Source organism: Falco cherrug, chromosome 5 (genome assembly GCF_023634085.1).
Source record: "Falco cherrug isolate bFalChe1 chromosome 5, bFalChe1.pri, whole genome shotgun sequence".
Taxonomy (NCBI): domain Eukaryota; kingdom Metazoa; phylum Chordata; class Aves; order Falconiformes; family Falconidae; genus Falco; species Falco cherrug.
Genome location: NC_073701.1, coordinates 26425174 through 26452059, shown reverse-complemented (window position 1 = coordinate 26452059; position 26886 = coordinate 26425174). Strand labels below are relative to the sequence as shown.

Here is a 26886-nt window from a genome sequence, read left to right as displayed (position 1 = left end):
CACTCTCATGACGCAAAGTTACAGTGAATGTGTCTTAACAAATCACCTAATACATGTTTAAGTCTGTCTCATGTGGCCAAAATGAAAGAACTGGAAAGCATGAATAAATAAGCAAAGTAACTGCAAAGTATGATTGAATTGTGCCTCGAATGATGGCAGTCTGCAATTATATTGTATTGTGTTATACCATATTATACTATAATTTATATTTTATTATAAATATTATATATTTTATCTAATATATATTTTATATCTCACAAATTTGTACTTACCCAGGTAGCTACATGCTAGTGAGAATAATTCATAAATTATTGTTACATGAGTATCTTGTTTATTTTCATCCTGGTTGAGCCTTTTACTAACTACAGACACCAAGGATCAAAGATACAGGTGTACTGAAGTTCCTAGGGATACTCACGTGCACCTTATGAAGCCCAGGGACTAACTGCACAAACTGAAAGCCTCAGTTATTTGGCACATGTACACCAGGTGCTTTCAAAAATCCTAATAGGCACTTGCCCACAATTTTTTGGCACCTGAATTCGCATGGGTGTGTAACTCCTACTATTTTTAGAAGTGGAGACTTAAGCAGTTTGACAAGTTAATGATTGGCTCTTTAGATTTCTTTTCTGTAGGATCTCAGGTAATATCTGCTATTTTAAAAATTCATGGACAATTAACTTCCTCATTGACCACTGTTCTCTGTTTAGCCTAAACTTCTGTAGCATACACCGGTCCCATTTATGGCCGATTTGAGGTATATCTTGCTTTCATCTTCTGTTTCACCTCTTTAAACCTGTCTGTGTTATTTATATTCTTATATGCAGACTCTCACTTCACTTTTCTTTGAAAATGCATTGTATCAGTGAAAAAGAAACAGCCTGAATTTGTTGGTTGATTGGTTGGTTTTTACTTAAAAGAACAATGCAGTTTTAATGAAAGAAGTAATCACAATGTGCAATTTTATTTTCAAAGCTGAGTCATGGAAAAAAAGAATCAGAGCAGATACACTGTGGATCTTCTACATTATTTGTAGGATTACTGAACCTTTTGGGTGCAGATTTGAAGTGTCATTAAACAACCCTACTTTACAGCGTCATATGCCATGTGTCTCCATAAAGCATATAATTTGTTTGTGGACTCTTCATGCTCTTTGGGTGAAGCACTGAGTAGTGAAGCATTACTTGCTCTGGTATATTATCATTAAACTAGACCTAAGGGAGAAGAAACATCAGCAGTTGAGGTAGACAGCTATGAAATACACAGTCTATACTCAATGTTTGCTATTTGTTTACAGTGGTACATTGTGAAAATTACATCTCTAGAGTGTACAGTAACAGAGGTATTACGTATAGCCCATATTTCTCATCTACAATCTACAGCTGCAGTATTTTGATTTCTTGTGCACTATGCATGTTATAGTCAGCCTCTAATGTAAACCATGCATATATATTCAAAGTGGTTACAGTTGGAAAGTAAGTGTTCTTAGTAGCTGTTCAGTGATACTATTTCTCAGTACTTAATCATCTGTCATTATCTGGGATATTTAAAGTATCAGCTTGCTTTGCTAAAACATTTTTCATTAAATAGCTGCATGAACAACAAGACTTCTAAAAGTTAAAAATATGTCTTAAGTTAAATAAATAGGAAACTGAAAAAATGGCTTGTATCCTCAGAAAGGTTTGCTTAGCCATGTTTTGAATGCAATACACCAAATGCAAAAATCTTTCCATCATTTTGCTGTATGATTTTCAGTTTATATTCTAGTAATGGCACTGAACACTGGGACATTTGCCTAGTACTGTAAATCATCCTTTATAACAATATCGTGTTTTGTTAATATCTTACTAAACTTAGTCTTTGGTTACAGGCAGTTTGCACCGTGCATCCAGTGTTCCAGAGCGTGTCTATAACATGGGGATTACTGAAAATGATTTTGTACCAAGAACTCCCTATGGTTTTTCATATTACCAGTCAAACCAGGTGAGGAAAAGAAGGAAAAAAATATAAATAAATATAATATCACATGTATAATTTATTCATTTTGTTACCACAGATAGTAGCATGTAGATGGTGTTTCAAGGTTTGCTTGCTTGTTTGCTTTTTAAAGCCTGATTTCTAGAAAATGAGGTTTTTACAACTGAGATCTGTTAATGTTTTCCCCCCTTCCAATGACATCTGAGACCAGTGGCTAAATTCAACTTGGTTGTACAATCCTGTGGGTTTTGTGAGAATTGGTGTTAGGGTAGAAAATGAAAAACCATATTAACACCTCACTAAGGCAAAGGGTGTGACAAGTCAGATCTTCATCCATCCCACCAGGCAGCAGCTCAGTCAGCACATCAGTAGCTCAAAGAGGCCGAAGGCCCTACTGCTGCTCACCCAGCCTAACGGTTGGAGGTTGCTGGAGGAAGTCCAGCAATCCCACATGGTAACAGGTGGCATGGGTAGGAGCTGGGAATGTTGGTGAAAGAGGTTAGAGAATTATGTATACAAAGACACCGGAGAACCGATTGCTTTAGTTTCACAGTTATTTTTTTCATTTTCACATTCACAAAAATTCAATTCACAAAAAAAAAAAAGGTAGATTGTTCCTTATAATTTAAAATAATCTTGCTGTAACCTGATTTAGCATTATAAGAATTTCAGCAGTACAATCCTTGCAATGCAATGGTGTTTCTAAACTGTCTAATCATAAATTCACTTGTTATTTTAACCAAGTTTTCTTGGGCTCCTGGCCTGAATGCTAAGATAAATAATTGGTTTTCTGCAGGGTGTATGACACAGCTTAATAACTAGTATGATCCTATCTGAGGAAGCAACCATATGACTTGGAAATCAACACAAAGCTCAATAGCAATGCTGCTGCATGATCAACATTAGTAAACTGAAAGCAATTCAGCTTGAGAACAGAACTATTTCTTTAATAAATAGCTGTATATGGAGGGACCAATTCTTTCTTAGTTTTAGATTACTCAAGAATGGCTTCTCGTTGTTAAAGAGAACAGCCCAGCTTCTGGCCAGTTAATGAGGCAGCTCTGGCTCTGCATGGAGAGAGTTAGACCTGTTTACATAAATACATTACCTTCTCTGTCCTCCTGTCCACTGTTCTCACCTCCATAATTTTTGATGTGAATCCCTTCTTTCTAGAAGAGAGCAACAAGGGGAAAACTGGAGGTGTCATAGTAACCACAAGAAAATACTATAGTTTAGCAGGTGGGATGGGTGGAATAGAATTAAAAAAAAAATTTTTTTTTTTCAAAAGCAACAGTATTTGTCTTGTGTGAAAGCCAGAAAAAGCCACAAGGTCTAGTATTTCCAAAAGCATTTATTTCCTTATTCCCAAACAAGAGATAAAGATATCCTTGCATAGCTTCTGTAGAATGAACAGATAGGTCCAGTGATCCTTGCTAGTTTCAGCAACCTTTACTCCTTCTGTGAGCAAATTTTTGCCTTTAGTAACTCCTCAACAGTGAAATTAAGGAATTTCAGTCTGGCAACTATCTGCTAATCACAATCCCTTCCATTAATAATTTGTGTAAGCTGCTCAGTTTACCTTAAGAAATACCTTTAATGTTATGAAACTTTAATACACCATGGAAACAGTATATATGGGGCTTTGATTTATGGCTGGATGCCACTATGCTTACTGATTTAAAAAAAATATTTGGTCATGACTCCTCTATTTCAAGGCCAGATGGTTTCCCAAGTTGATTTAGTTCTGGAAAGTCTTGAATAGAGTATGATGTCTAATTTAGAGAGTAAGAAAAAGGTAGAAAAATTCTAGAGGCCTCCAATGGCACCTAAAACAGAGGTTGAAGAAAGAGGGTTTGTTGAGTTTAGAAAAGAGAAAATTATAAAGCAATATGATGATCCATTACTGTCCATGCCTATTTGGGACAGGAAAAGAAAAATCATCTTAAATTGCAACTCTAGAGTTAGGGAAACTGTTGAGATGGTGAAATGGTCATTTTGGTTTCCTGGGAATGTTATGTGATATCCTTCTTTTTTAAGGTTAGACAAACAGGGAAGGGACTATCTCTTTTTACTAGATCCTACCACAAAGTGAACAGGAGGGCTAATAACCTTATATTAATAAGATTAATAAAATTAATAAGAATAATAATGCTGACACTTCAGTATGATATTTCAATATCTGACTGATCAATTTTCTCTCTATTGGACAGCTTTGAATTTAATTTTAGTAGCAGATGTGGGTGTTAATCCCCAAGGTGTTTCAAACTGAAATTAAATCTCCATTAATAAACAGACTGTTCACTACCAGATATAATTGATGTACACACCTATTTTGAATTAATGACAGAAGACTTGATGCTTAAACTTTGTCTTCTAATGTTTAGACCATACTTCTTCCTGCCTTTGTTAAGCAGATGCAAAGAAGTGTTGCAGAATCTGATTTAATACACAATTTTGGTGATGTTCACATATTGTTTTCTGATTCTGACAGCAGACCTTAGAATTTTTATCTTTACTTTTTTGGTTTGGTTTCTTTGCTATTAACCTTTTTAATATAGATCTTTGCTATGATCTTGCTGTGACTCCTGTTATTTTATGCACCCTTGAACAGGTGGCCTCACCATCCTCTTATACAAATGGCTGGGGGACGAGGATTACTTACAAGACAATGGAAGAGAGAGCTCAAAGGCAGCCTCTGAAGAGACTAGAGGTTTCACCCCAACAAAGTCCTGAAAGACTGGCATATGTGTCCAATGATTTTCACTATGATGGAGGGATTTCAACTGGATTCTCCATGAGGCATGGAGATAACAGGAGATCCAGTGGGACTGTCCCACCAAGATATGCTCGGTCTGAGATTGTTGGTTACACCCTTCATGATTCAGTGAACAGGGGACGTTCTTTTAAGAGACACTCCCACATGGGGGCTGTGAATGATGCCATCCTTGATGGTGTCTACCCCAGCCCCACTGTACCTCTGTACCATCAAGGAGGCAACAGTCACAGCATGACCAACCTTTTGGAGAAAGAGAACTACCTAACCTCAGGCAGTGCAATGGGACAAGTGAGATCACCAATTGCATCACGTTTGGGGTCTCAGAACAGGCAATCTTTAAGGTCCAGCTTGTACCAAACTACTTTCAGAAGCACACAGACCAGGAGGGAAGCTTCCCAGCCAGCTTCAATAACTAGTGTCACTGCGGAAACAGATGGGAAGAGGATGCCATTGACAGCTGCTGTGGCAGCAGCAGGGAGAAATGGTTTCCTGCAGACTGAACAAGCCACTATCAATGGATCTCAGCTAGGGTAAGCACAGTGCAGGACCTCCTTTGGTTCTGGGGTGTCACAACTGAAGGGAACCTGTTTGTTTAAAAAGAGAAAGTAAACTAGCAGCTTGTGGTTCAGCAGCCAGCACAGTGTATGAAATGTCAGTGCAGAGGATGCAGAACATACATTTGCTTTTAAAAATCCACTTCCAGTGCAACAGAGGAAAGGGAGAAAAAATGTATGTGTATGTAGATACTGCAGGATCCACACCTCCTGCTCAGGTTTGGGACCTCTTTTGCCAAGAGTTAATCAATTTTATAAGGAGACATGAAGTAGTGACTGAGTAATTTGAAACCCAACTCACAATACACAGCAATGGATTGGCAAATTTTGTGCTCATAAAAGACTGGGTGATTTCAGCATTGGTTCTCATGAGAATAGGTCAGAAATCTACTAGTGAAGCAGCTTTTGGCAGATTGACAGTTTCCAGTTAAAAGTCCTTCATGGTTTGAAGGAAACTTTTTAGCTTTGATAAACTTCAGTTAAAACACAGGCAGAAATTTCTTTTAGCTCTGCAGCACCATCCATCCCAAGAACAAATATAAACTGCTCTGAGTCCCAGGATCCCAGAGCTTCTCACGGCCTTGAGATCCTACATGCTCTGAGGACACTATCTTAATTTGAAGCCCTTCTAGCTCCATGGCAGAAATTCCCAAAGCTGCACCCAAACGTCAGGAAAATTGTTTAAAATCTGATGAATTTTTTTTTTTTTAAATTACCCCCACCCTCTGCCCCGAAATTCCTATCCAGGCAAGATTTCAGAATGTCTAAATATGGTTCCATTTTCAAAAAAGAAAATTTTTCAGTTCTGAAATTCCCCTCAGGAGTGATTTTTTTATTATTATTTCAGAGTAATTCTGAATGTTTCCAGAGCTTTTAACGTTCTGTGGACAGAACAAACCACTGGGTAAACAGGAGATGGTTACTTGCACTGTTTACTGTGGTTTCTGTTGCTGTTTTATAATCCAGAAAGGAAAAAGGATCACAGGGTTTCTCATATAAGTTGATCATGGTCCAATTTACAACAGTGTTACTAAGAAATGTCTTTTTCTGTAACTGTGTAGCTGTTAAGTTCATTGTTCTGAAGGCCACCTTTCTTCTTTTTCTAAATTTGCTACCGTGTGAGATGAGGCTTCGTCTGGTACTAGTGCTACATATAGATCAGGTATTTTCTGTCATCAACTACATGTTGTGTGTTATGACTAGATTTACAAACACATACAGTCTTGTGCCCACATCTGATCTAGATTGAAATTTTCTCTTCTGTGTGATGCAAGAGTTAAGAGATCTGGTATTAATGATGTGACTCTTAAGTATTCAGTCTTTCAGTCTTTATAGCAAGTAAGTCCAGAAAAAACAGCTGAGAGCTCACAACAGCTAAAGATTTGGGAGTAGTGATCTTGAAAATAGGTACTCAAGAGGACTTTGTTTCTCAGTAAGACAATTTATAGACACGTATATATCCTACTGACTTAATCATTTCCTTTAAGCACATTCCTGAGTGCATTTCTGAGCCAGAACCAGCAATTTTGGTATTTAATTTTGTGTAGGAGCAATTTTGGTTCTTTTGCAGGTGCAGACACTGCAGTCTGGTTGCCTGCACAAACGTCGAAGCATTTTTCATACCTGCAAATGCAATCATCTATATTCAGTCATTATGCAAGTGGCTTGCCTGAGACCATGCTGAACTCAGATGTAAGATTGGTGACCTAATGGAAATCTTTTAGACAGCATAATTCCATAAGTTCCAGTTTCTCAGTTCAGCTTTTGCTGGAAATTACAGAGGAAAATGATTAGAAGTGCTGTGAAAGCCTCTAAAGTTCCTTCCGCAGATATTTACAGATTATATTTATCTCTGTACTTTTATTTAATTTACTTGCCACATACCTTGTTTAGATTTTCAAATATCCTACATTCTACTTTAGTTTCATAGCTAGGTTTTTGAGGGAGTGAGGGGCTCTTTATTCTACCCAAAGCTAAAAAAGTTTCTGTATAATATAATAGCTGATATTAGTGAAGAGGCTGGTGAAAAGCAGCATGTAAAAAACAATTCCACAAGAGATTTGCACCACTAGGTTCGTAAATGATGAAGAAGAATCTATAGCCATTTTAGCTGACTGAACTCAGTATTTGTTACACATGCTTATATAATAACGTGTCTGTGGTATCCACATGCATTATTACCATTTTCAGACATCTAAAATACACATTTAGTAGCTCCCCTTTGTAATTCTCACCACTGGAAGGGCTTGATGCAGAAGTCCTGTTTTGGTTGTAGTATATTCTGGTTCATCCACCTCCAGCTACTATACAGTTTAATGTAGAATTATTTAAAAAACAATAGACAATTTTGCTTTGGGACATACACTGCTATCAAATCAGAGATACTTCACCAAAGTCCATCATTTCACCAGTAGTACAATAATCTCTTCTGACAAGACTTCTTAGTTTCAGAAGTTAGTAGAGGCTTTTGCATTTCTTGTCATTTCCCATTGTCTTTGATTTCAGGTTCTCATTATCTGCTATATTGCTCCATTACCTGTTGCTCCCTTAATAATGGAAGCTGGGGTAAAAAGATAATCATGTTTTCTAAGTAAGTTTTCCAGAAATTTGTATTTTTTTATGCAAACCGCAATTTAAGTCTTTCCAAGGTTAATTAAGAGGATGTAAAATAGTTGTGTAAGGTTAAAGAAAAGTAGTGGACTAGCTGTGTATAGTATTTAAAATGTAGAAGAATTAGCTCATGCTATGAAATCAAAGTAGAAAAATCAGAGTATAGAAACGTTGTCTCTGTATCTTCTGGTAAAGTGAAGCATTTAAAAAGATCCTCATATCAAGGGCTTAGGAAGAGATTCAACCTGAATCTGTCTGAGAAACAGCTCCTTACAGAATCTGACCTCTAAATGTGCTGTGAGCTGGCACGAAATGATTAAACAACACAGTGTATATATCTAAAAAATGTTATATTCTGGCAATTAAGGTGAAGTTAGGACTTGTCAAATCATTCTTCTGTTTATCAACCTTTGTCTGAATGTCCATTTGTTTGTTGTCATTACACATGCCAATTAGAAATGTAGCGATTAATTTTGCCTGTAAACATTTTGACTGTAGGAGTCATTCATTGCATCAAATTCTATTTTGATGAGACCTAGGACACTGCATAGGGTGCTGCAACTTTATAAATACCATTGAGAGTCAAAGAATATATTGCATTACTTATTACTGTCAGATGGACTGTTAGTGAATGTTATTTTTATCCAGTGAAGAGCAATCCTAGTATGGCAGTGCACAATAGGAGAGAAAGATTTTGGCACGTGAAGTATCAGCCGCGAATGGATAACTGGTGAATGGTGGGCTGTTCTCAATCTCAGTGCAGATTTACACATCCAGCACTTGGTTCTCTGGCTGTACGTGTGTTTTTCTCAGCCTGGCAGTGACTGCTGATGGACCTTTACTACTCTGGGACATCCTTGGCGTCCAGGGGCTAAGTTCCCATGTGGATTCTCTGGTGTCCTATGAAGGATCAGCTCATGCAGCAATCTTGACCTTGGATGGTCAGAGTCCTTGGACAGAGTCCTTCTCTGCTGTTAGTCACTGAAATGACTCATAATTTAATACATTGGAGATGTCTGCCGCTTTGTAGAAGGAGACTGAATTTGGTCAAAGTGGTCCAAAGTTATTGCAGTGACTAACAGGGAAGTAGGCATGCTCACATGTGCACATAAATAACATGGTCACAAACCCCTTGATTTAAGAAACCTGACTTAAAACCCAAGCTTGAAAAGCCTGTCTTTCTGTTCTACTTTGCAGGAGAGGAAGAAGAAGAAATATGATCTGGCTTTTTTCCATTACTCATTGTTCAAGATCTTTAAGTAGGTTTCTGATCAGTACATCCAACTTGCAACTTAGCTACTTAGTAGCTACTTTGTTGTAAATGCAGGCTAAAGTAAACTCTGCAATCCTGGAAGCAGTAAGCATTGCCAGACCAGAGCCCAGGGCACTAGAGATACTAACCATAGTTCTGTCTCATTTCACTTTGCTTTAACCTCTCCATTGCCATCCCCAACACACTGTCCCCTTCATTTCGTCTTTGTCTTGCACAAGCATGCCTCAGCACCTATAGATGCAGCGTATTTGATCAAAACACTAACTCAGGGGAGAGGAGAAGACAAAAAATAACATGATTTATACCAAAGGGAAATATAAAGGTGGAAACCTCAGGGTATGGGAATATAATTTCATTTGCAACAGGTGCATCAAAATTGCTCTTTCATTTCTTTGCTGTCCTTGCAGCTATACTAATTGTCTTTTGCTTCAGCAAAAGCAAGCAGCAGATGATGATTTGCCATGTAACAGGCAGGAAAAATTCCAACAAAATCCATTTTTGTGTCAGAAACCATGAGTTCATTATAAATATTTTTTATATTTATATAAAAGTTGGATTTCAGTGCATTTGTAGTAAGATTCCCTGTGAAAAATTTTCCTGATTTCTGCCTGGTTTGTCCACCTCGCTGCTCCGCAGGCCATTCTGGGCAAGCCTGGAGGCTCTTTCACTCCTGCTAGTCCATGATTGCCACAGTCTCAGAGCTGAACTGTTGACTGACTCCTGGTGCAGTCCACAAATACATGCTTCGGAAATGTTTGTTTTCTCAGTATCAAAACATTTCATGTTTTGCTTTTGTGAACATTGTTTATTATTTAATATTTCTGCTTCATTTAAAAAAAATCAAAAATCAATTTAAGCCAATTTAGTTCCTTTATTTTGGCATTACATGTAATTGTGTCAAAGTTTTAATTTTAGATGCACTTACTGAGATGATTATCAGGTAAACCATTCTGACTTTAGTAGCTCTGAAGTAGGGAGTTATTGGCAATGATTACTTGTTTCACTGTGGTTCACAGATTGCCCTCTTGTCCCTGTCTGGCCAGACGGGGATCTGGTTCTACACAATTATTCAGTGTTAAAAAAAAATAGAATACTCATGGGTTTGTCCACTCCCCCCTCCCCCCCCTTTTTTTTTCTCTTTCTAGGTGGAGAGTATTTGAAACAAAAAGTAAACAAAAAGCCTGGGGAACATAACCACCTGTCCTAGAGCTAAAGCACCTGATTATGCCATGAATTGTTTTGTGTTCCATTTGCTGGGGAAAAAAATGGGTCTGGTGACCTCCCTGTCCAATTTTTTATATCATTGTCTAACAGTTATTGTTCAGGGAAACATACTGGAAGTTAGGAGGAAAGTAGCCATGCATATTTTTAATCCTATCACAAGTGATGTATACACTTGATTTAATGAGTGATGTTTTTATTTTGTCCCACCTGAAAAAAGGCTTTGCCTATCTACTTCAAACTGCAACAACTTCTATAAACTTGAAAAAAGCAGGTACTGAGCCCTGCTGGGAACTAAGAAACTGAAGAAAGGCATGAAAACAAATATAAAAAACAATTGTCCTATTACTGAGAAAAACATCAAGGTATCTTCATGATCAGTAAAAGATACTAATTTGGTTATGACGTTCTTTGGATCTTAGTCCTTCATCCACCGGTTTCCATTTTGTTTTTATAATTTGAAGCATGACTTGCTTTGTCCAGAACCTCACATTGTTGCAACACTTCCATTTATGATTTTCTTTCCCCCCAGAATATTAGTATATCTTAATGCTTTTATAATATTTTCTGCTGCTGGAAAGTGAATAATTTTCTAAGAAAAGCTAAAGTTACTTGAAAAATACAAAAATTCCTGTACTGCAAGACATTTCACAAGCTAAATGATAATTTTTCTGCAGTCTTGCTTCACTATATTTCCTGTCTATACTTTTAAGGAGCCCAGAAGGGGAGATGACTCTGGAGCGTGCAGTAAGCATACTGAAGAGTGAAAATACACAGTCCACACATAGGATTCTTGCTGCAGTGACTTTCATACAGCATGAGTGCTTCCAGAAAGCAGATGCCAGAAGAAAAGTAAGTAATTATTTTTATGCAGTTACAATCCAGCAGCGCAAATAACTTTCTATACTGTATCGCACTGTGTACCAACATGAAAAAACAAAGAACACTACAAGAAACCTTGTAGGATACTGATGTTATTTTCCCTAAAATATGCTGATGCTTTTTGCTGTAGATTCTTTTAAATCCATGGAATGGCACTGGTCTATGCTAGCAAAAATTTGGTCTTCAGCATTTTGTGATAGGAGACATAGAAATGTAGAATAAGAATTCACCCAAACAATCTGTAATTGCAGATGTTTATGACCAACTTTTGAAAAATCCCATTGATTAAGATCCCACAAGCCTCTGCAGGCAGGCAAAGAGCTTTACTGCCATTACCAGTTATTCCTAAAGTATAACTTAAATCTCCAGTTTGCAAACTGAGTTGATTAGTTTCTATCCTATCTTGATGGTTATGGAGAAAAATGTCTATTCTTCTGTCCTGTTGATAATAGTCTTTCATATATGTAAGGACTGATAAGTGTGTATCCACTTAGTCTGCTCTTTTTCAGGCCAAACAAACATAGTTCTTTCAGCCTTTTATCATGGAGTCTGAATTTTTTGTCAATATAATTGTTCCTGTCTCTCATTTCTGAATGGCATGCTTACACCATTGGTACAGAAATATCCCAGAAAAGAAAGCTCTGGGAGTACAGTGCAAACTTATTCAAGTGTCAGGGTTTTCTAGGACTGCACAAATGTGTTAATACAGTGTATGGATTAGCCAAACCGGTAAGTCCTTGCTGGAACCGCACACATACATTTATACATTATCTGGATCAACCAAATTTATTAAGTCTCATATGAATGACTTGTTAAGTCTCTGACAAGGATTTTGAATGGGCATATTAAAAATATTAATTTCTTCCTTTTCTTCAAATTTCACTATTGAGCACAATTATGGCTCTCTGGCTGAACAGTTCTATACATTAATGTGTAAGGTGGTTGTCTATTTCAACCATTAAAAAAAATTCTTACACCTGCTTTGTTTTGTATTATCTCAGCGTTAACTCCATATTCATGTATATGCAGTCCAGTTCAGTGTCAGCCAAGCATCACTCAGTCCTTTGGTAGTTTTAACTTGCTTCACAGTAGATCAAAGTCTGTTTTGGAAAAAAACAGCAGTACAATTAGTGGTCTTCTGTCTGAGGACAGAGCTTCAGAACTGGATGTTTGAATGTGGTTTATTATTCAAACCTCTCTCTGGCAGCTTCCTGGAAAAACAAGTGGATGAGTAAGAGTTCAAATTGGAGCAGTCAGCCTGAAGCCTTCTTCTATTTTCCTGTCTATCCCACTTTTCCCAGCTGATATTTTCTGTTTGGTGCCCATCAGGCTTGTTCACGTTGGCATTGTCATTTCCCCTTTTTAGCCATTCATCCTGCATTCCTTTTCTTTGTCTCCCGATGCTTTGTGCCCTGATACTTGATAGTCTGTGGGTCTAGTGGCTTTTCTTTTTCTTGTGAACTTTTGGTCTTACAGTGTTTTGGGGAGTTTTGCCTACTGATGAATATTTAGGAAGACCAATCAACAACTTTTGTAAACTCTTTTCTGTATATTAGGTCAAAATAACATCACTTTTTTTACAACAGCTATAAATCCCTTAAAATTACCAACAGAAATAGTGCATAAATGTTTTAAAAAAAAATCAGCTACAGTATCAGTGTCAAAAGGGCTTATCTACTGTAATAAAATAGGTCGATGTGCCTTCAGCATGCTTTATGCTCCACTTACCTTTAAGATATATATTTCCCTATATCATTCTGCTAGCATCTAGACGATCGCTGAATGAATGCAGGGGCAACCAGGTCAGCAGCGCAGTAGCAAGAAACTGTGCCTTTTGTACAACTGAATCAGAGGGAAGGCAAGCAGGCAGTATAGTCTGTCAGGGCATGAAGGGCAAAAGGTTTTGTTACATTTATTTTCTTCATGTTGCCAACACCTGTTGGCCATATTGAATTCTTTTTATCATTAAACTCTGGACTACTCAAAACAGTTGTATCAGATTTCTAAGTCTTTCACATGCTGTTGATTCTACACAAGGATGAGTTTGTCCACAAAACCATATGGCATTTTGAGATGCTGGAGGAAACCGTCCTCCATTGTACATGAGTGTAAAGTATTTTCCATAGTAAACTCATTTCTGAATGAGCCAAGGCTTGCTTATGCCACATCACAGCTCATGTGGGATTCATCATTTGCCACAGCATGTAGAACTTGGAAACTATTTGTTTCCGTACAGCTGCTGTAAAGTAACATCTTCTTAATTCTTCATTCATTTGAGGCCAAAACCCATTTTCTAAAGAGTTAGACATTGAAGAGTAGTCTTTGTTAAATGTGGGTGGTTCGATAGTTAACTAGCTTACAGTGTTTAATGGTCTACATTTTGAAGTTTGCTACGTCATTATTTTTTTTCTCAGTATGGCACAGATAAGAAGTACTAAGTATAATGTATTCTTATTTAATGCACTTTCAATACGTGCACAGAAGTTACCAGAGAAAAATAGAAAATATTGTCTTTCCATCAGGCTGGCTGCTGAGAAAAAAACCCAAACTTGGCACATCAGGAACATTTTACATCCAGAAATCTCAGAGCAATTTATAAAATATTCTGGAGTTAAATCTCAAACATCCATTTCACCAACATGGAAGCTAAAATACAGAGCGATTAAATGTCTTGTCAGAGAGTAGAAATCTAAAGCAAAGCTGGAAGAGATTTAGTTTAATTCTCTTACATTAATTATTAAAATATGATGCCTGCCTTAGTTGTGGATTTTAACTATGACTCATATGAAATCCCAGAAGTTAACAGTCATGACCAGATGATTAATGATCTGTGGTTCAAGTCTTTCAAAGAGGAGCAAACAAAAAAAGTCCCTATGACTATTTAAAGTTTTGCTGGAGGGAGGAGTGAAGTTTGTCATTTACAGTATCTAACTATTCTCTGCTGTGTTTTGTTTTCCTCACAGGTTTTCTCGCTTGGTGGTATCCCCAAACTTTTACAGCTTCTTGATGTTCAGAATGAGGACATTCAGCGGGCAGCATGTGGCGCTTTGAGAAATTTGGTGTTTGAGGACAATGACAACAAACTGGAAGTGTCAGAGCAGAAAGGGATCCCGCTCTTGCTCCGCCTACTCCGACACACAAGGGATGTAGAGACTAAAAAGCAAATAACAGGTAGTGTTTTCTGCAAGTCAAGCACTAAGTTTTAAGTAACATAAAAATTTTCCCTGTGAAGTACCTGATTGTATAGTGACAAAATACAAGAACATTGTCACCTATTCTAAGGTCTTCCCTTATGGTGAAATTCCAAGGTCCTTACTCAAGACAAGTCTTTAAGACAGTAAGAAGGGACTAAGAACTGCAACTTCCCCTCTTAAAAACTTCTTCAAAAATGACATGAGTCTGTTTGCAGGAAGCTTGAAGTCCTAGATATTCCAGAAAAGAAAGTGAGGCTCCAAATAGCAAATTCTGTAGAACCATTTTGGTGAGCAGTGATCAGAGCAGTCCCAGAGATGCCTGGGACCGTAATTAATGCTTGCTACTTAAGCAGCAGCTCAGCCCTCACTTTTTGACACTGTGCTGCCACTGCATACTGGGACCTCCTTGTTGAAGACTGTCCCCCAGAACTGTCAGGTGTAGTAGGTAGAAAGTGGTCGTCCTACTCTCCACATACCCTACTGCCCCAAATTTCTGCTCTGAGCTTTCTCATTTCTATCTATTTACACCTGAGTCTGTCTGAGATCTGTGACAAACAGAAAACTGCCATAGCAACAACATGCTTCCTTTCTGTGTGTAGGAGAGAGAATTCCTGCTGGACATCCATTGGCTGTAAATATCTGTGGCACCATCTGTGGAGTGACCTGTATTGTGGATTCATTCTTTGCAGGGCTTATGTTCTCATCCTTTTATTTCCAATGTCCTTGAGGAAGAACTGTTAAAAATTAGTAGGGCCCACTACAATTTTGAAGGAAGAGCCCTTTGGATCAGAAACCCCATATTATACCCCTTGTTGTACATCAGTGCAGCAGAAGGAATAGTGGGATGAAATGTCCACCGTTACTCACGAAGAAACCTGTGGATACTGCCCTGTTGGCTTTGCAGCAACCAGTTAAGAAATGTCCACTACTTCATCCCTGCCCCCCCTGCTTGAATCATAGTGTGCCTCTGGGAAGTCAACTGCTTGTGACCCATATTCATTCTAGTTAGCAGGCAAGGGAAGAGCAGGGTCCTATCTTATAAATAGAAGAAAACATTATGAATAAATGAATGGGGATTTATTTCAGGTGATCTTTAAAGATACGAGGAATGCAAGCTATTAAAATAACAGTGCTTGAGAAGATACAGAGAGTGTCAAGCAGCCCTGCCTTGAAGCAAAGGCATGTTGAGACCTTCTGTAATTTTGCATTTTTTTAAGTGTTTGAAATACTGTGTTCCCTAAGCTGGAGAACAAAGCTTTGTATTGTTGGCTCTTTTGGCTCGGTTCTACAGCTCTGCAACATTAAAATGTTTTAAAGTTTTTCACATTCATTAGATGCAGAATTGGGTCACTTAGTAACAGCATAGTTTGTTGTCTTTCAGTGCTATTACACACCAGTGAGGGAAGCAGTGAAAATGGTGGTACAGTGACCAGAAAGCTAATGGTCTTTTCTTGATAGCAATTTCATCATTTCTGACAAAAGCTTTGACTGTTTGTGCAGGATAACTTATTATGGATATCGTGAATATTACTGTCTTCCCCTTCACCAGTGTGAAAATGGATTAAGGAGCACCTTCTTTCTGCAATTACTGCTGTCATTGAACATGATTACTTACAAAACATACAAGGCACCAAGAAAATATTTAAGCAGTATGTTGTAGTTTGTGTAAAGCAAAATACTCTGATATACTTCTATTCACATTAGTTGCAAGGGATGGCTTTAAAAATTACACCAGGAGAGAAGTATTTCTTGCTTTGTTCAAGACCAAATGTGCAGTCAGGAGGAAGTGTACTGGTGAAAATGACACTAGGGCATACTTTTTGCCATCACTTGAGCGATTCTTCCAGCTCCCCAGCAAGCTGCAAGGAGCCTACACTGCAAGGGGCATCCTGCCTGACTGAATTTCTGTGAGAATATTAACTTTGCTTCCAGCCAGTTTTCCAGCCCACACTTGAAAGACAGGCACGAGTGGACTGCAGACAGGAGGTAGACAGTCACTGTTAAACATATGCTTACTAAGGTCAGTGCTTCCAGACGATCTTGACACGTACAGTGATATCTAGGAAACACTGGAATTACTGTCCTGTTCAGACTGACTGTCTACCCTGAGAAGGGCTGTAATGTAAGGGTTTTCCAAGCACAATGCAGACCTCTGAGTGCTTTTCTACCAAAACAGTTAAACCCTGCTGACCAACAGTTTCCCTGTCCAATTGATAGCTCACCTTCAAGTTTTGTTTCTCCTCTTGAGTTACCTTTGGCTTCCTGCAGGACTAGTGGAATATGATAGCTGTGTCTGCAATTGCACTGCGGTGTTGTAGCGCTTCCAGGTTAATGCTGAAGTTTTGGACTTCCACCTGGTCAGCATGACAAACCCACCTATCTTTCCACATCATACTTATTACTTCCCTTCTCTGACTGTAAATTAGAGACTTCCAAACGTGTGATATGATAATTAGCTGAATGTGTTCCCTCATAAGAGATTAGTAAAATAGACTTGGTACCTAATACCACACTGAACTCTAGCAAAAGACTCCTGTCCAAGGATTGAAAGTGTATGATACTCATTAATAAAGATGTCTAAGCTCAGCTTTTTTGTTTCTGTTGCTGTGTAGGAAGCATGGCACCAGAGCACTCCACCTGACAAAAACACACAAAGATAAGGAAGTTGTTGGAGAGCAGGAAGTTAAAATTCCAGGACACAGAGGTTTTCACATCCTATACTTCATTACCTGTCAGAAATGTCATCTAATACTTGTGCACGTGAAATAAGTACACGTCAGCCTTAGAAGCTTATCTTTAAGGTCACTGGCTTATTAGTATCTGCAGTGTTAATACAGCCAAATGCATGCCTAATATTAATGCCTAATATCATATCATATATTCTTAAAGAATATTTTGATGGCCTGTATTTTCTTCAAGACCTAGGCTAAGGAATACAGTCTGAGCACAGTGAAAAGACTGAAAGCAATGAAAATGTAGGGAGATAAACGATGATTTCATCAAGTGCTGTGCTCTGCCTCAGCCTGTGGATCCCAGGAGAATGCACAAAAAGCACCAAACCAGTACCCCCACAAAAGTGGCTTTGTGCTTATGACAATGGTTTGAAAGGTGCCAGGGACATGTTAACCTAATGCCCCTGTGCAGAAAATAACTGCCTGGTTTCTCTGTCCAGTTTCTGTGCTTATACGTCCTCTTCTTAGGGGGAATGAGACCTCCTCAAGATTACATTGACTGAATTTTCATAAAATCATTGATACAAGTAAGTAAAAGAACAAAGGCTTTGTCCTTTGACATACAAACAAACTTCTTGCAAATCTCTTAGGAATGAGGTTACTCCTGAATAGTAGGAGAGGATGTCATTTGGAGTCAGTGCAGGAGCCAAGACAGGAATGATATTTTGTAGTAGTTGGAGAGCATGCTGAGGAACAGTAAAATGGCTGTGGTATGAAAAAACCAAAGAAGATTAGCTTTTGAAGGTCAGCCAGATGAGCCTCCAGGCTTGATCTTGTTATCATGCAGCATAAATCTAAGGAATGAAAGGAAATTTTTTACTGCAGGGAAGATTACAGCACAAACATAACTGTCATTAAAAGAAATGTAAGTTTAAATGGAGACCTCACCCATTTTCCCAAATAACCATCTAAGGGAAAACTGTGCCCCTATGAATGCATTATAGCATAGCTGCAAGGAGGGAGCCCACCCCTAAAGACATTTTCTAATGTGAACAAATTCATGCACATGCAGAATGTTACTGAGAAACTTTCAGAGCCCTGTAAGACAGTGCTTGTGCGTAAAGGTAGGATTTTTGTTGGAAAATTTACAGTGTAAGCAACATCTCAAATTCTGTTCTGACACCTCTGTTCTAGGTATCTGTCTATAATTCAAAATGCAGTTGTGCCTTTCAATATGATATTCTCCTCATGCCCTTGCATTTGAGCCATTCTTTTCTTAATCTGCTTCCCTCACCAGTTCCCTTCGGACTGCATGTCTGATATCTTATATGCCTTATTTATCCTTCAGGAAAGTACATTCTTCCTTTTATCCTCAAATTCAGAGGCTGAAGAGCTGATCCCAGAAGAAGGAATGGGCTCCTTCTGGCTGGCCTTTGTTTTGAATTTACTGTTGCCCACAATAGATGAAATTAAATTCAAAGTGTAAGCAGATACAGAAGAAACTTTTTTTTTTTTTTTTTTGCTGTGAACTGATGGAAGGAACATACTCTGCTAGTATTTGGAGGAGGAGGCCTGTGAAACTTAGAGCAGCAAGATGGGGAAACAATTAATGCCTTTGTAGTGAAAAGCAGAAATATATGTATTTGTCCAGGGGAAGAGTACTTTAAAAAGAATTGTCATCTATTGAAATAAAACATAAGCAAATCTGATCGGTGATACAAGTTTATAACTGAGAGTTGTTTTGGTGTTTGGAGACTGTGAGTAGATAAGGGATGTGGCATTACTCAATTATTTGTTTAGCGACAAATGTCTGGACAGTAACAGCGAGGCAGTGTTTAACAGCTTTCCCTCTTACGAGGAATTTTGCTATCAAGTGTTAGAAAAACTTGGTAATAGACATCTCTTGTATTCCAGCAGATTTCCAAAGACCTGTAAGCTCACTCTCTGTACCTCCCATCTACACCCTTTGCGTGTGATTTTTTTCTCCTGCTCAGTGGTCTTTACTTGGAAGTGTTACTAGTCCTGCCAGGTATCTAGAAAGGACAAATTCCTCCCTGGATGTGTGGAGAAAGATCACTCGTGTCAGTGGTGTTAGCTCTGTTTAGCTTGTGTCACTTTGGTAATGGAGAAGGTGGTTGCTGCAGATGGGCAAGGCACATGAAGAGCCATGGGAAATCTGTGCTTCTTAGTCAGGTGTTAGGCTAGAGAGCTGACTTCAATTACGTGGATAATTGTGCCCCTTATTTTGCCCCATTTCCATGCCCTCAGATCGGGGCTGATGAACTCTTATCACCCTTCTGCTCCTCTTCAGGGTATCAAGTGCAAGGCAGGCTCCTTCACTCATTAACATCAAGGAGTTTGAGATTAGGTCTTTCAAACCATGGGGGAGTCTTTTTGCCACTCTGATTTTATTTTGGATATTGCAGGTTTGTTGTGGAATTTGTCTTCAAATGACCAGCTGAAGCACCTGTTGATTAGAGAAGCCCTGCAGACACTGACCGAAGCTGTTCTCATCCCTTACTCGGGTTGGCCAGATCGAGATTACCCCAAGTCAAGTGTTCTACCTGACCCTGATATCTTCTACAATGCCACAGGATGCTTGAGGTGAGCACTCAGTCTACAGGTGCACAAAACAATAGTAATGACAAAACAGTCCTGCACACTTGTTTTCTTTCTTGCTTTGAACTTTGATGGCTCCAAGAGAAGACTTTGCAGACAGATCATATTTTGAAATGCCTCAAGTGTGTCAGACCAGAAGAATTACTGCTCAATACAATGAAAACAGCTTGCTTTATAAGGCTTGTGTATATTGATTTGTTGGGTGTGCTACAGACTAAATATACTCACAACAGAAGATAGTAATCAGAGGGGTGGTTGCAGTGCATGCCGGTATTGAAGTCAAAGAGATCCTTCACTGGATAATAGTTCTTGGTATGATGTATAGTATTAGCCCCTGACAGATGATAGTAGTAAACCCAAAGCTTTTTTTAAATGGTTGTAGGAGTGGTTTTACAAATGAGCATTGGAGAAAAGCTAGCAGTAACTTAAAAAACCCTAAAGTTGTATGATCTGCTGATACAAATGCAAGAGTGACACTTTCATAGGATGTACAGTTCTTTGACTTACATAAGTATCCTTTATAATTACTTTGTTAATACCTTTTTTCATAAGCAATTCCTGCTTCATTTTAATTTCTAAAATTTCTGAAGCATAAGAAGAAACTGAAGTCACATGAAAATATACCTACTCTAAAAACTTGGAACAATTAAGACTCTTATACATTGCTTGAGTATGTGTCTATACTCCTGGCTCACAGAACAGATTAATGATTGCATTTTTTGAAAAGTAACAGTGCAAAACCCCGTGAAGAGTCCTAGACTAATGCAGGTAAAGCAATAAGGTTTATTTCTTTGAAATGCAATTTTGTAGTTGTGCTGGAGCAAAACACAGTTATAGGCAACAATAGGGTTTTTATCATTGCATGCCTCCATTTAGAGAATTTGATTCTATGTGAACAAGAAACTAGTCTTCTATGAAGAGTAAAGAAAATTCACTGTATACACATGTCATTGTTTCAGGGTAGCCTCAACAGAAATTTGTTGTCATGTATGTTTTATTCAAGCAGTGGCAATGCTGTTTACAGTGGATAACTCGTTGTGGATGGTTCCTTTGTGCAGTCTCAGGTTCAGACACCCAGGAGTGTTAGCATTCCCCATAAGAACCACAAAGTTGGCAGCTTTCTCTCACAATTTCTTCCCTTTGTACTTTACTGTTCTATAGCCCTGTAAGTGCCATTTGGGCTACCAAAAGACTAGCATAGTTGAAGGATTAGTTCTGGTGTCATAGGTCCATCAGTGGGACAATTGAAGTGCTTGTGTACCTAGAATTTTCTTTCAAGAGACTGAGCAAGTCGTCTTCATCCACAGCAATATTAGGTATTAATAGAACCACAGTATTTTCTGCCACTTGTGCTGGGTAAACTCTGCTCACCTGCTGTAGTACCTGCTGAGTCCTACCAGCTTTACCATGGGAGCAGTCCTTTGGATAATAAGCAGAACATGCTCATCAGCGGCCAAGCCACCCTACTTTTCTCATCAGCATATAAACCACAACTAATAGTTACATTCCATAGCATCTCCAGGGTCCCTTTGGATAAATTAATAAAGTTAACCTTCAGCCATAATCAATTCTCATCTAAACAGATGACTCAGAAAGGGGACATGGCACCTGCAAGCACATAGAAGTATTCAGTCTTCAGCTGCTGCCAAAGATGCTTACTTTGATGTGTCATAAACTACAGCTAAACTGATTAGAAAATGACTTAACCTAAATTAGGAAAAAGCCATTTTTTTAAACCGAAGTAAACGCTGTCCAACTTTCTGCATGTATTCAAGTAAATTGAGGCTAGGTTGCAGCCAAGGGGTGGATGAACAGATTTATAGTTGTACATTTACTACTGCAGTCAGCTGATAGCCTCATGAACACAGGGGCAGCTGAAGTATAAAAATCACATCTTTAATAAAAACACCTTTTAAAATAACTGTCCATGAAACTGTGGCCCTTTGTGAGTTTAAATTCATTGCACGTTAAGTAAAAACAAATATGAGTATAAAGAGGTGCATGTCTTTTGTTTACACATTCAAAAATGCATGAAAGGACATAGTTCGAAATAATTAATGAGTAATGTATGAGTTCAAAGGTGTGGCCTGAGTTTTAAACTCTTCTTAGTAAAGTACAAGGAATTAAGTTTGAAATTTAGAGTCTTTTAAGCTGCCCAATTTTTCCTTGCACATACATGCTTTGCTAATGTGTCCTATAGCAGAGTAGTTGTATCTATATTGTATGAATTTTTACTGCGTAAATAGCTCCATATCTTACTCATGTGGTTTCAGAGGACAAATGAATTGTTAGCTATACAAAATACTCAACAATAAAGCACCTTTTTCTGGAGGAACTCCTGTCAGCCGACTAACTACTAATTAGCTTCATCTCTAAATAGTAATTAAATTTTATTTACTCTGATGGCTCAAAAGCAAATAAAGAGAAACATTAACTATCCATAATAAAATGTCTCTAGCTAATGCTAGTAGTGCAAGCAGGTTGTCTTTTTTCATGTTAATTATCCAAAGCTGCATTTGTACAGAAACCAGTCTGGCTGTTAGGTGTGCTGCTCAGTGGTGGCATGACCTGTTCCTCTCCTGCATTTGGACTACAGAACCATCTCTTCCCTTTGAGCCAGCTGATGGGGGCACATCAGTTTTACTGTGTTATTACTCTTTCTGAGCTTGTTGCAGTGATTTGACGTGACTTGATATGTGATAAATAAGGCATAACAGTAGCTGCATTGTTTTTAATTAAAGTAAATCCTGAACATACCTTACACTGTACAGAAAGTCAATGAGAGAGGCTGCTCCAGAATCACGGTTAGCTCTGCAACCTTAATGAAAAGTAGCTCGGACTGGCCTTATCTGGATGCTCAAGGATACATTACCTATTTTAAAAGTACAATGTCCTTCTCATTTAAGAGCTTAAACACTGGAAATTATAATTAAAAAAAGAAGGGCTTGAAAATTCACACGTAAAGTTGATCTACAGGATTGACAACATACTTTCTAGTAGAGAATAGTTTTTTATGAGGCTTACCGTATTTGTACAGACCAAAAATCCAAGATTTTTAAGATTAACCAGTTTGCATCTGTTTATTGGAAATTAACACACTTCACAAATTAGGTCATTGGAAGTATTCCTTCCTTATGTATTATTAAAAAAAGAAGCAACAACTCTACACAAAGAAATGCTGAAGACTAAAAGAAGAGCACACCACAGAGTAAAAAATACTGTGCACTGAGGGAATGATGTTACTAATGAAGTAGAGTATATATATTTGCCAGAACATAAATCTGTAATTAGTCTTCCCTTTTGTAATGCTAACATGTTTGTTGTGCATGTTGATAAAGTCTATAGCCTGCAGCTTCTATTACAGGGTAAAAATAGTACTTTGAAGTGCAATACATTATGCATAGTACAGTACTTAGTCATAGAAGAATGCCAAAACTTCTTTTCAAAAATGTACATACACCTATAGAATGAAAGGGACACCCACAGTTCAAATCTAACACTATCATCTGACATGGGCACATGTGCTGTGCCACACAGTTACCAACTAATAAATTAAAGTTTTCTTCATCCTTTTTGACAGAATATCAGGAGAAGTGAATCCACATCTAACAGATAATATTGCAGATACTAACACTGGAATGAGTGAATGACCAGAACACCCCCCATTCTGCTAACCAGATATCTAACAAATAGATAGAAGTATTGCAGAGTCCTGAATTATGGCTGCCGGTGTCAGTGTATGCAGTCAATGATAAGGAAGTCTGATGTTAGAAGGATTTGTTAATCCCATTCTCTAGGTCTGTAGTTTGTTTTAAAGCTTTGCTTCTGACATAGTTTTGCAGAAATCACAGGTCACAAAACTTAACATAATAAAAGAAAGCAGTATACACCACACAATTCTGCAGTAGCAGTTAGAATAAATAATGGTACTAGAATCATAGAATCATTTAGGTTGGAAAAGACCTTTGAGATCATCAAGTCCAACCATTAACGCAGGGCTGCCAAGTTCATCATTAAACTATGTCCCTAAGCACTGCATCTATGTGTTTTTCAAACTTCTCCATGGACAGTGATTCCACCACCTCTCTGGGCAGACTATTCCAGTGCTTCACCACCCTATCAGTGAAGAAATTTTTCCTAATATCCAAACTAAACCTCCCCTGGTACAACTTGAGGCCATTTCCTCTTGTCCTGTCGCTTGTTACCTGGGAGAAGAGACCTAGCCCCACCTTCCTACAACCTCCTTTCAAATATGATAAAAAGCACTGTGCCCTGAACAGGCAGAGTAAGTCAAATCAAAAGACTTCACTGGTTGCCTGACAGGCTGAACAAGTAGAATTGGTATATTGAACTATCTAGAGGGGTATTGCAGAATTTTGCAGACAAGTCTTGTTGTTTTTTAAAGGTAAAGTCACTTTTTCTTGGCCTGACAGTCCTACACTTAATAGTTCTCTCTCCAGTTCCAATACAAATGAGTAGAAGTCTTTAAGATACTTAGTCTCCTCCTCCATACTCCACTGAGTCTGAAAGGGTAAGATAGCACCAGCATGCAGAATATATGGGTTTGAATATTATTTATATACATAAGTGGATTTCTGCCATAACTTTTCCTCTGATTAAAAGGAAGGCTTAGTAGAAGATTGTGTTATAGTTTGAAAGCTGATAATGATCTTGTTCAGTTTTTACCTTCAAATACCAGTTCCCAAAAGTTCTGCAATGCTGAAGTCTGTCCCTGCTCCCTTTTCAGCTCTTTGTGAATTACACAGTAACCCACAAGACAGTGGAAAACTGTAGTTGGAGGAAGTAGTATCATTGCATTTCAGACCACAAGGCTGCATAAACATCAACTTCCATTTGCTCCGAAGAGAAGTGAAGCCAAAGCTCTCGCCGTGTGTAGAAAAGCGTAGTGGCAGCTCAGTTTCATAATAGAAGCTTCTAAAAGAACATAAAGCAAATGACTGATGATAAAAAGTCTTTGAACCAAGGCCTCTTGCATATCATTGCCATTCCTTTAAGTTTATTTCCACCCATTCTTATCTTCTCTTGCCTCCTCTTCAGTTTATCTGCTCCCCCAATTCCTGAAAGGAATTTTGTTATTTCCAGCGAGCAGCTTGCAGCCTGGTGCCTGTAGTTACTGAGTAGATCCCAGATACCTTTCCCTCCCTGTTGCATTTTTGAACTGTGTAATGCATGAAGGGAATAGAATTCCCCAAACTACTTCAGGAAATTTTTATCACATAATTGAGTTAAATTCAAATCACCAGTTTCAGCAGAATGAGTCTGAGGAGCAAAAGCCCTCTTCTTATCAGTCATGTGGATCATTTACAGCAGTGCAAAAACCTTTTCAAACATAGTCACCAGTGTGTGACTCAGTGCTGGCGTAAAGGGAGTATCCGTTTCATTTGGTGCCATTCTGTTTCTTCCAAAATCACACCTGATTTTAATATGTTACATTTCTTTGTATTTACCTCACATCTCTGGATTAAAACAGTATTTCCCAGCAGGAAATTAGCTGATCCTCGACAAATGCCACAGGAACATGGGCAAATGGCTATTTCAGTTACAGATATATAGTTACACCATGCATGTGTGCAAGAGAGAACAGAAGCAGCAGATAAGGGATGAGATAAACAAGGCACATGGATAGATACAATGCCTCCACATTAGCAGGTGGTATAGTTAGGGCATGTCACCAGGATTACCATATTTAAGCATGCCAGAAGTCAGAGTGTTTTAATAGTTAGATGATGCCAAAACTAAGTTCTGAGTCATGCAAAGGAGAGCATTCCTACAAGCAGCAATCTCCCTACGGCTGTGTTCTCTCCAAGCTCTATTCTCCCAACCGTTCAATACCAAAACAGAGCAGAGATATCAGAAACAGGGTAGCAGAAGAGTTTTTCTATGAGAAGACTCTTGATCTTGACTCCAGTTGATTCTTTTTTCCACAGATGTATTTGTCTCAGTGTACTTCTGATGAAAATGAAGTAAAACAAACTTGCACAGCAGACCTGAAGATTTCTAGGTAGGCTTGAAGTCTCACCATGGGGGTTGCCACAAGCCACATTACTGGGCCAACCCAACCATGGCAATTGTCCAAGCACTGAATATTTCAAGGCCTTCAGGAGCTCCACTACGAGAGTCCAACTCCTGAGCTCAGAGGGAGGCATTCCAGTTGACAGGAACCTCAAATCTTAGGAAGCCAAGATGAAGTCAGTTTTGCAATTTTCATTGTTTCAAAAAAATTATTTTTTACATTTATGTTTCTGTGACACTTCTCAGAAACATTCATTTTTTCCCAATCTAATATGATTTTTATTTCCTGGAATTTCTCAAGCTTCAATTAGCAAACAAACTTTCAACAAGGTTTTGCTTGAAATGCTCTTCTCTGCCTTCAAACCAACTCTGACCCTATTCAGAGTAAGGTGTTTACAACTGTACTTGGGTGAGCAGGAGAGCAGGAGCTCTTCCCTTCCCAGCCCCTAAAAGGTGAACAATAGAGTGGCCATATGTGTACAGACGTACACACAAACACCAACATCTCTGACTGGATGAACAGTAGAGCATAAGCTCCTTAACGAAACAGAGTTCATTAATTTATTTCCTTTGTACAACAGGACAGTGCCTCTGATTCAGGCTCTTCTCTGCCTCCTGAGCTATGAAACTCTGCCCCACCGTATCCATGCTGGATGGCAAGGCCAGGTGATGGCCTCTCCTCGCACAGACTTTCAGCATGATCATAGGTGTCAAAAGTCCAGGGATTTCTAGAATAATGTAGTGTGGCGAAACAAAATACTGTATCAGTTGAAGTGTCTTTGGTGAGGGAAATTCCACACTTATCTTTTAATAGTATTTTTAGTCTGTGTGCCTCAGAAACTATTTTTGCTATGATCTAGAAAGGCTGTAACATGTACATTTCTGTCAGCGTAACCATAAACGTATGAAAGGGTGACATGCCTCGAATGTGACATATATAAGTAAAATTAAATTCCAAAGGGATGTTTATAGTAGGCTATGCCTACTACAGAGGAATCTGAATATTGGTTCTGTGTTATATAATTCCATGAGAGGATAAATGAACTCATAAATAGGGATATTGTTAAAAGCACGA

At 38.3% G+C, this 26886-nt stretch overlaps 1 protein-coding gene across 1 annotated transcript in view; it reads left to right on the top strand.

Annotated features, from left to right (window-relative positions):
• PKP2 (plakophilin 2) overlaps nt 1-26886 on the top strand; it is a 44489-nt gene that overhangs the window by 5916 nt on the left and 11687 nt on the right. The window contains exons 2-6 of the mRNA XM_055712483.1: nt 1871-1983; nt 4589-5283; nt 11125-11263; nt 14257-14464; nt 19586-19763. Coding sequence (XP_055568458.1) covers nt 1871-1983; nt 4589-5283; nt 11125-11263; nt 14257-14464; nt 19586-19763 — 1333 coding nt within the window. The remainder of the gene's footprint in view (nt 1-1870; nt 1984-4588; nt 5284-11124; nt 11264-14256; nt 14465-19585; nt 19764-26886) is intronic.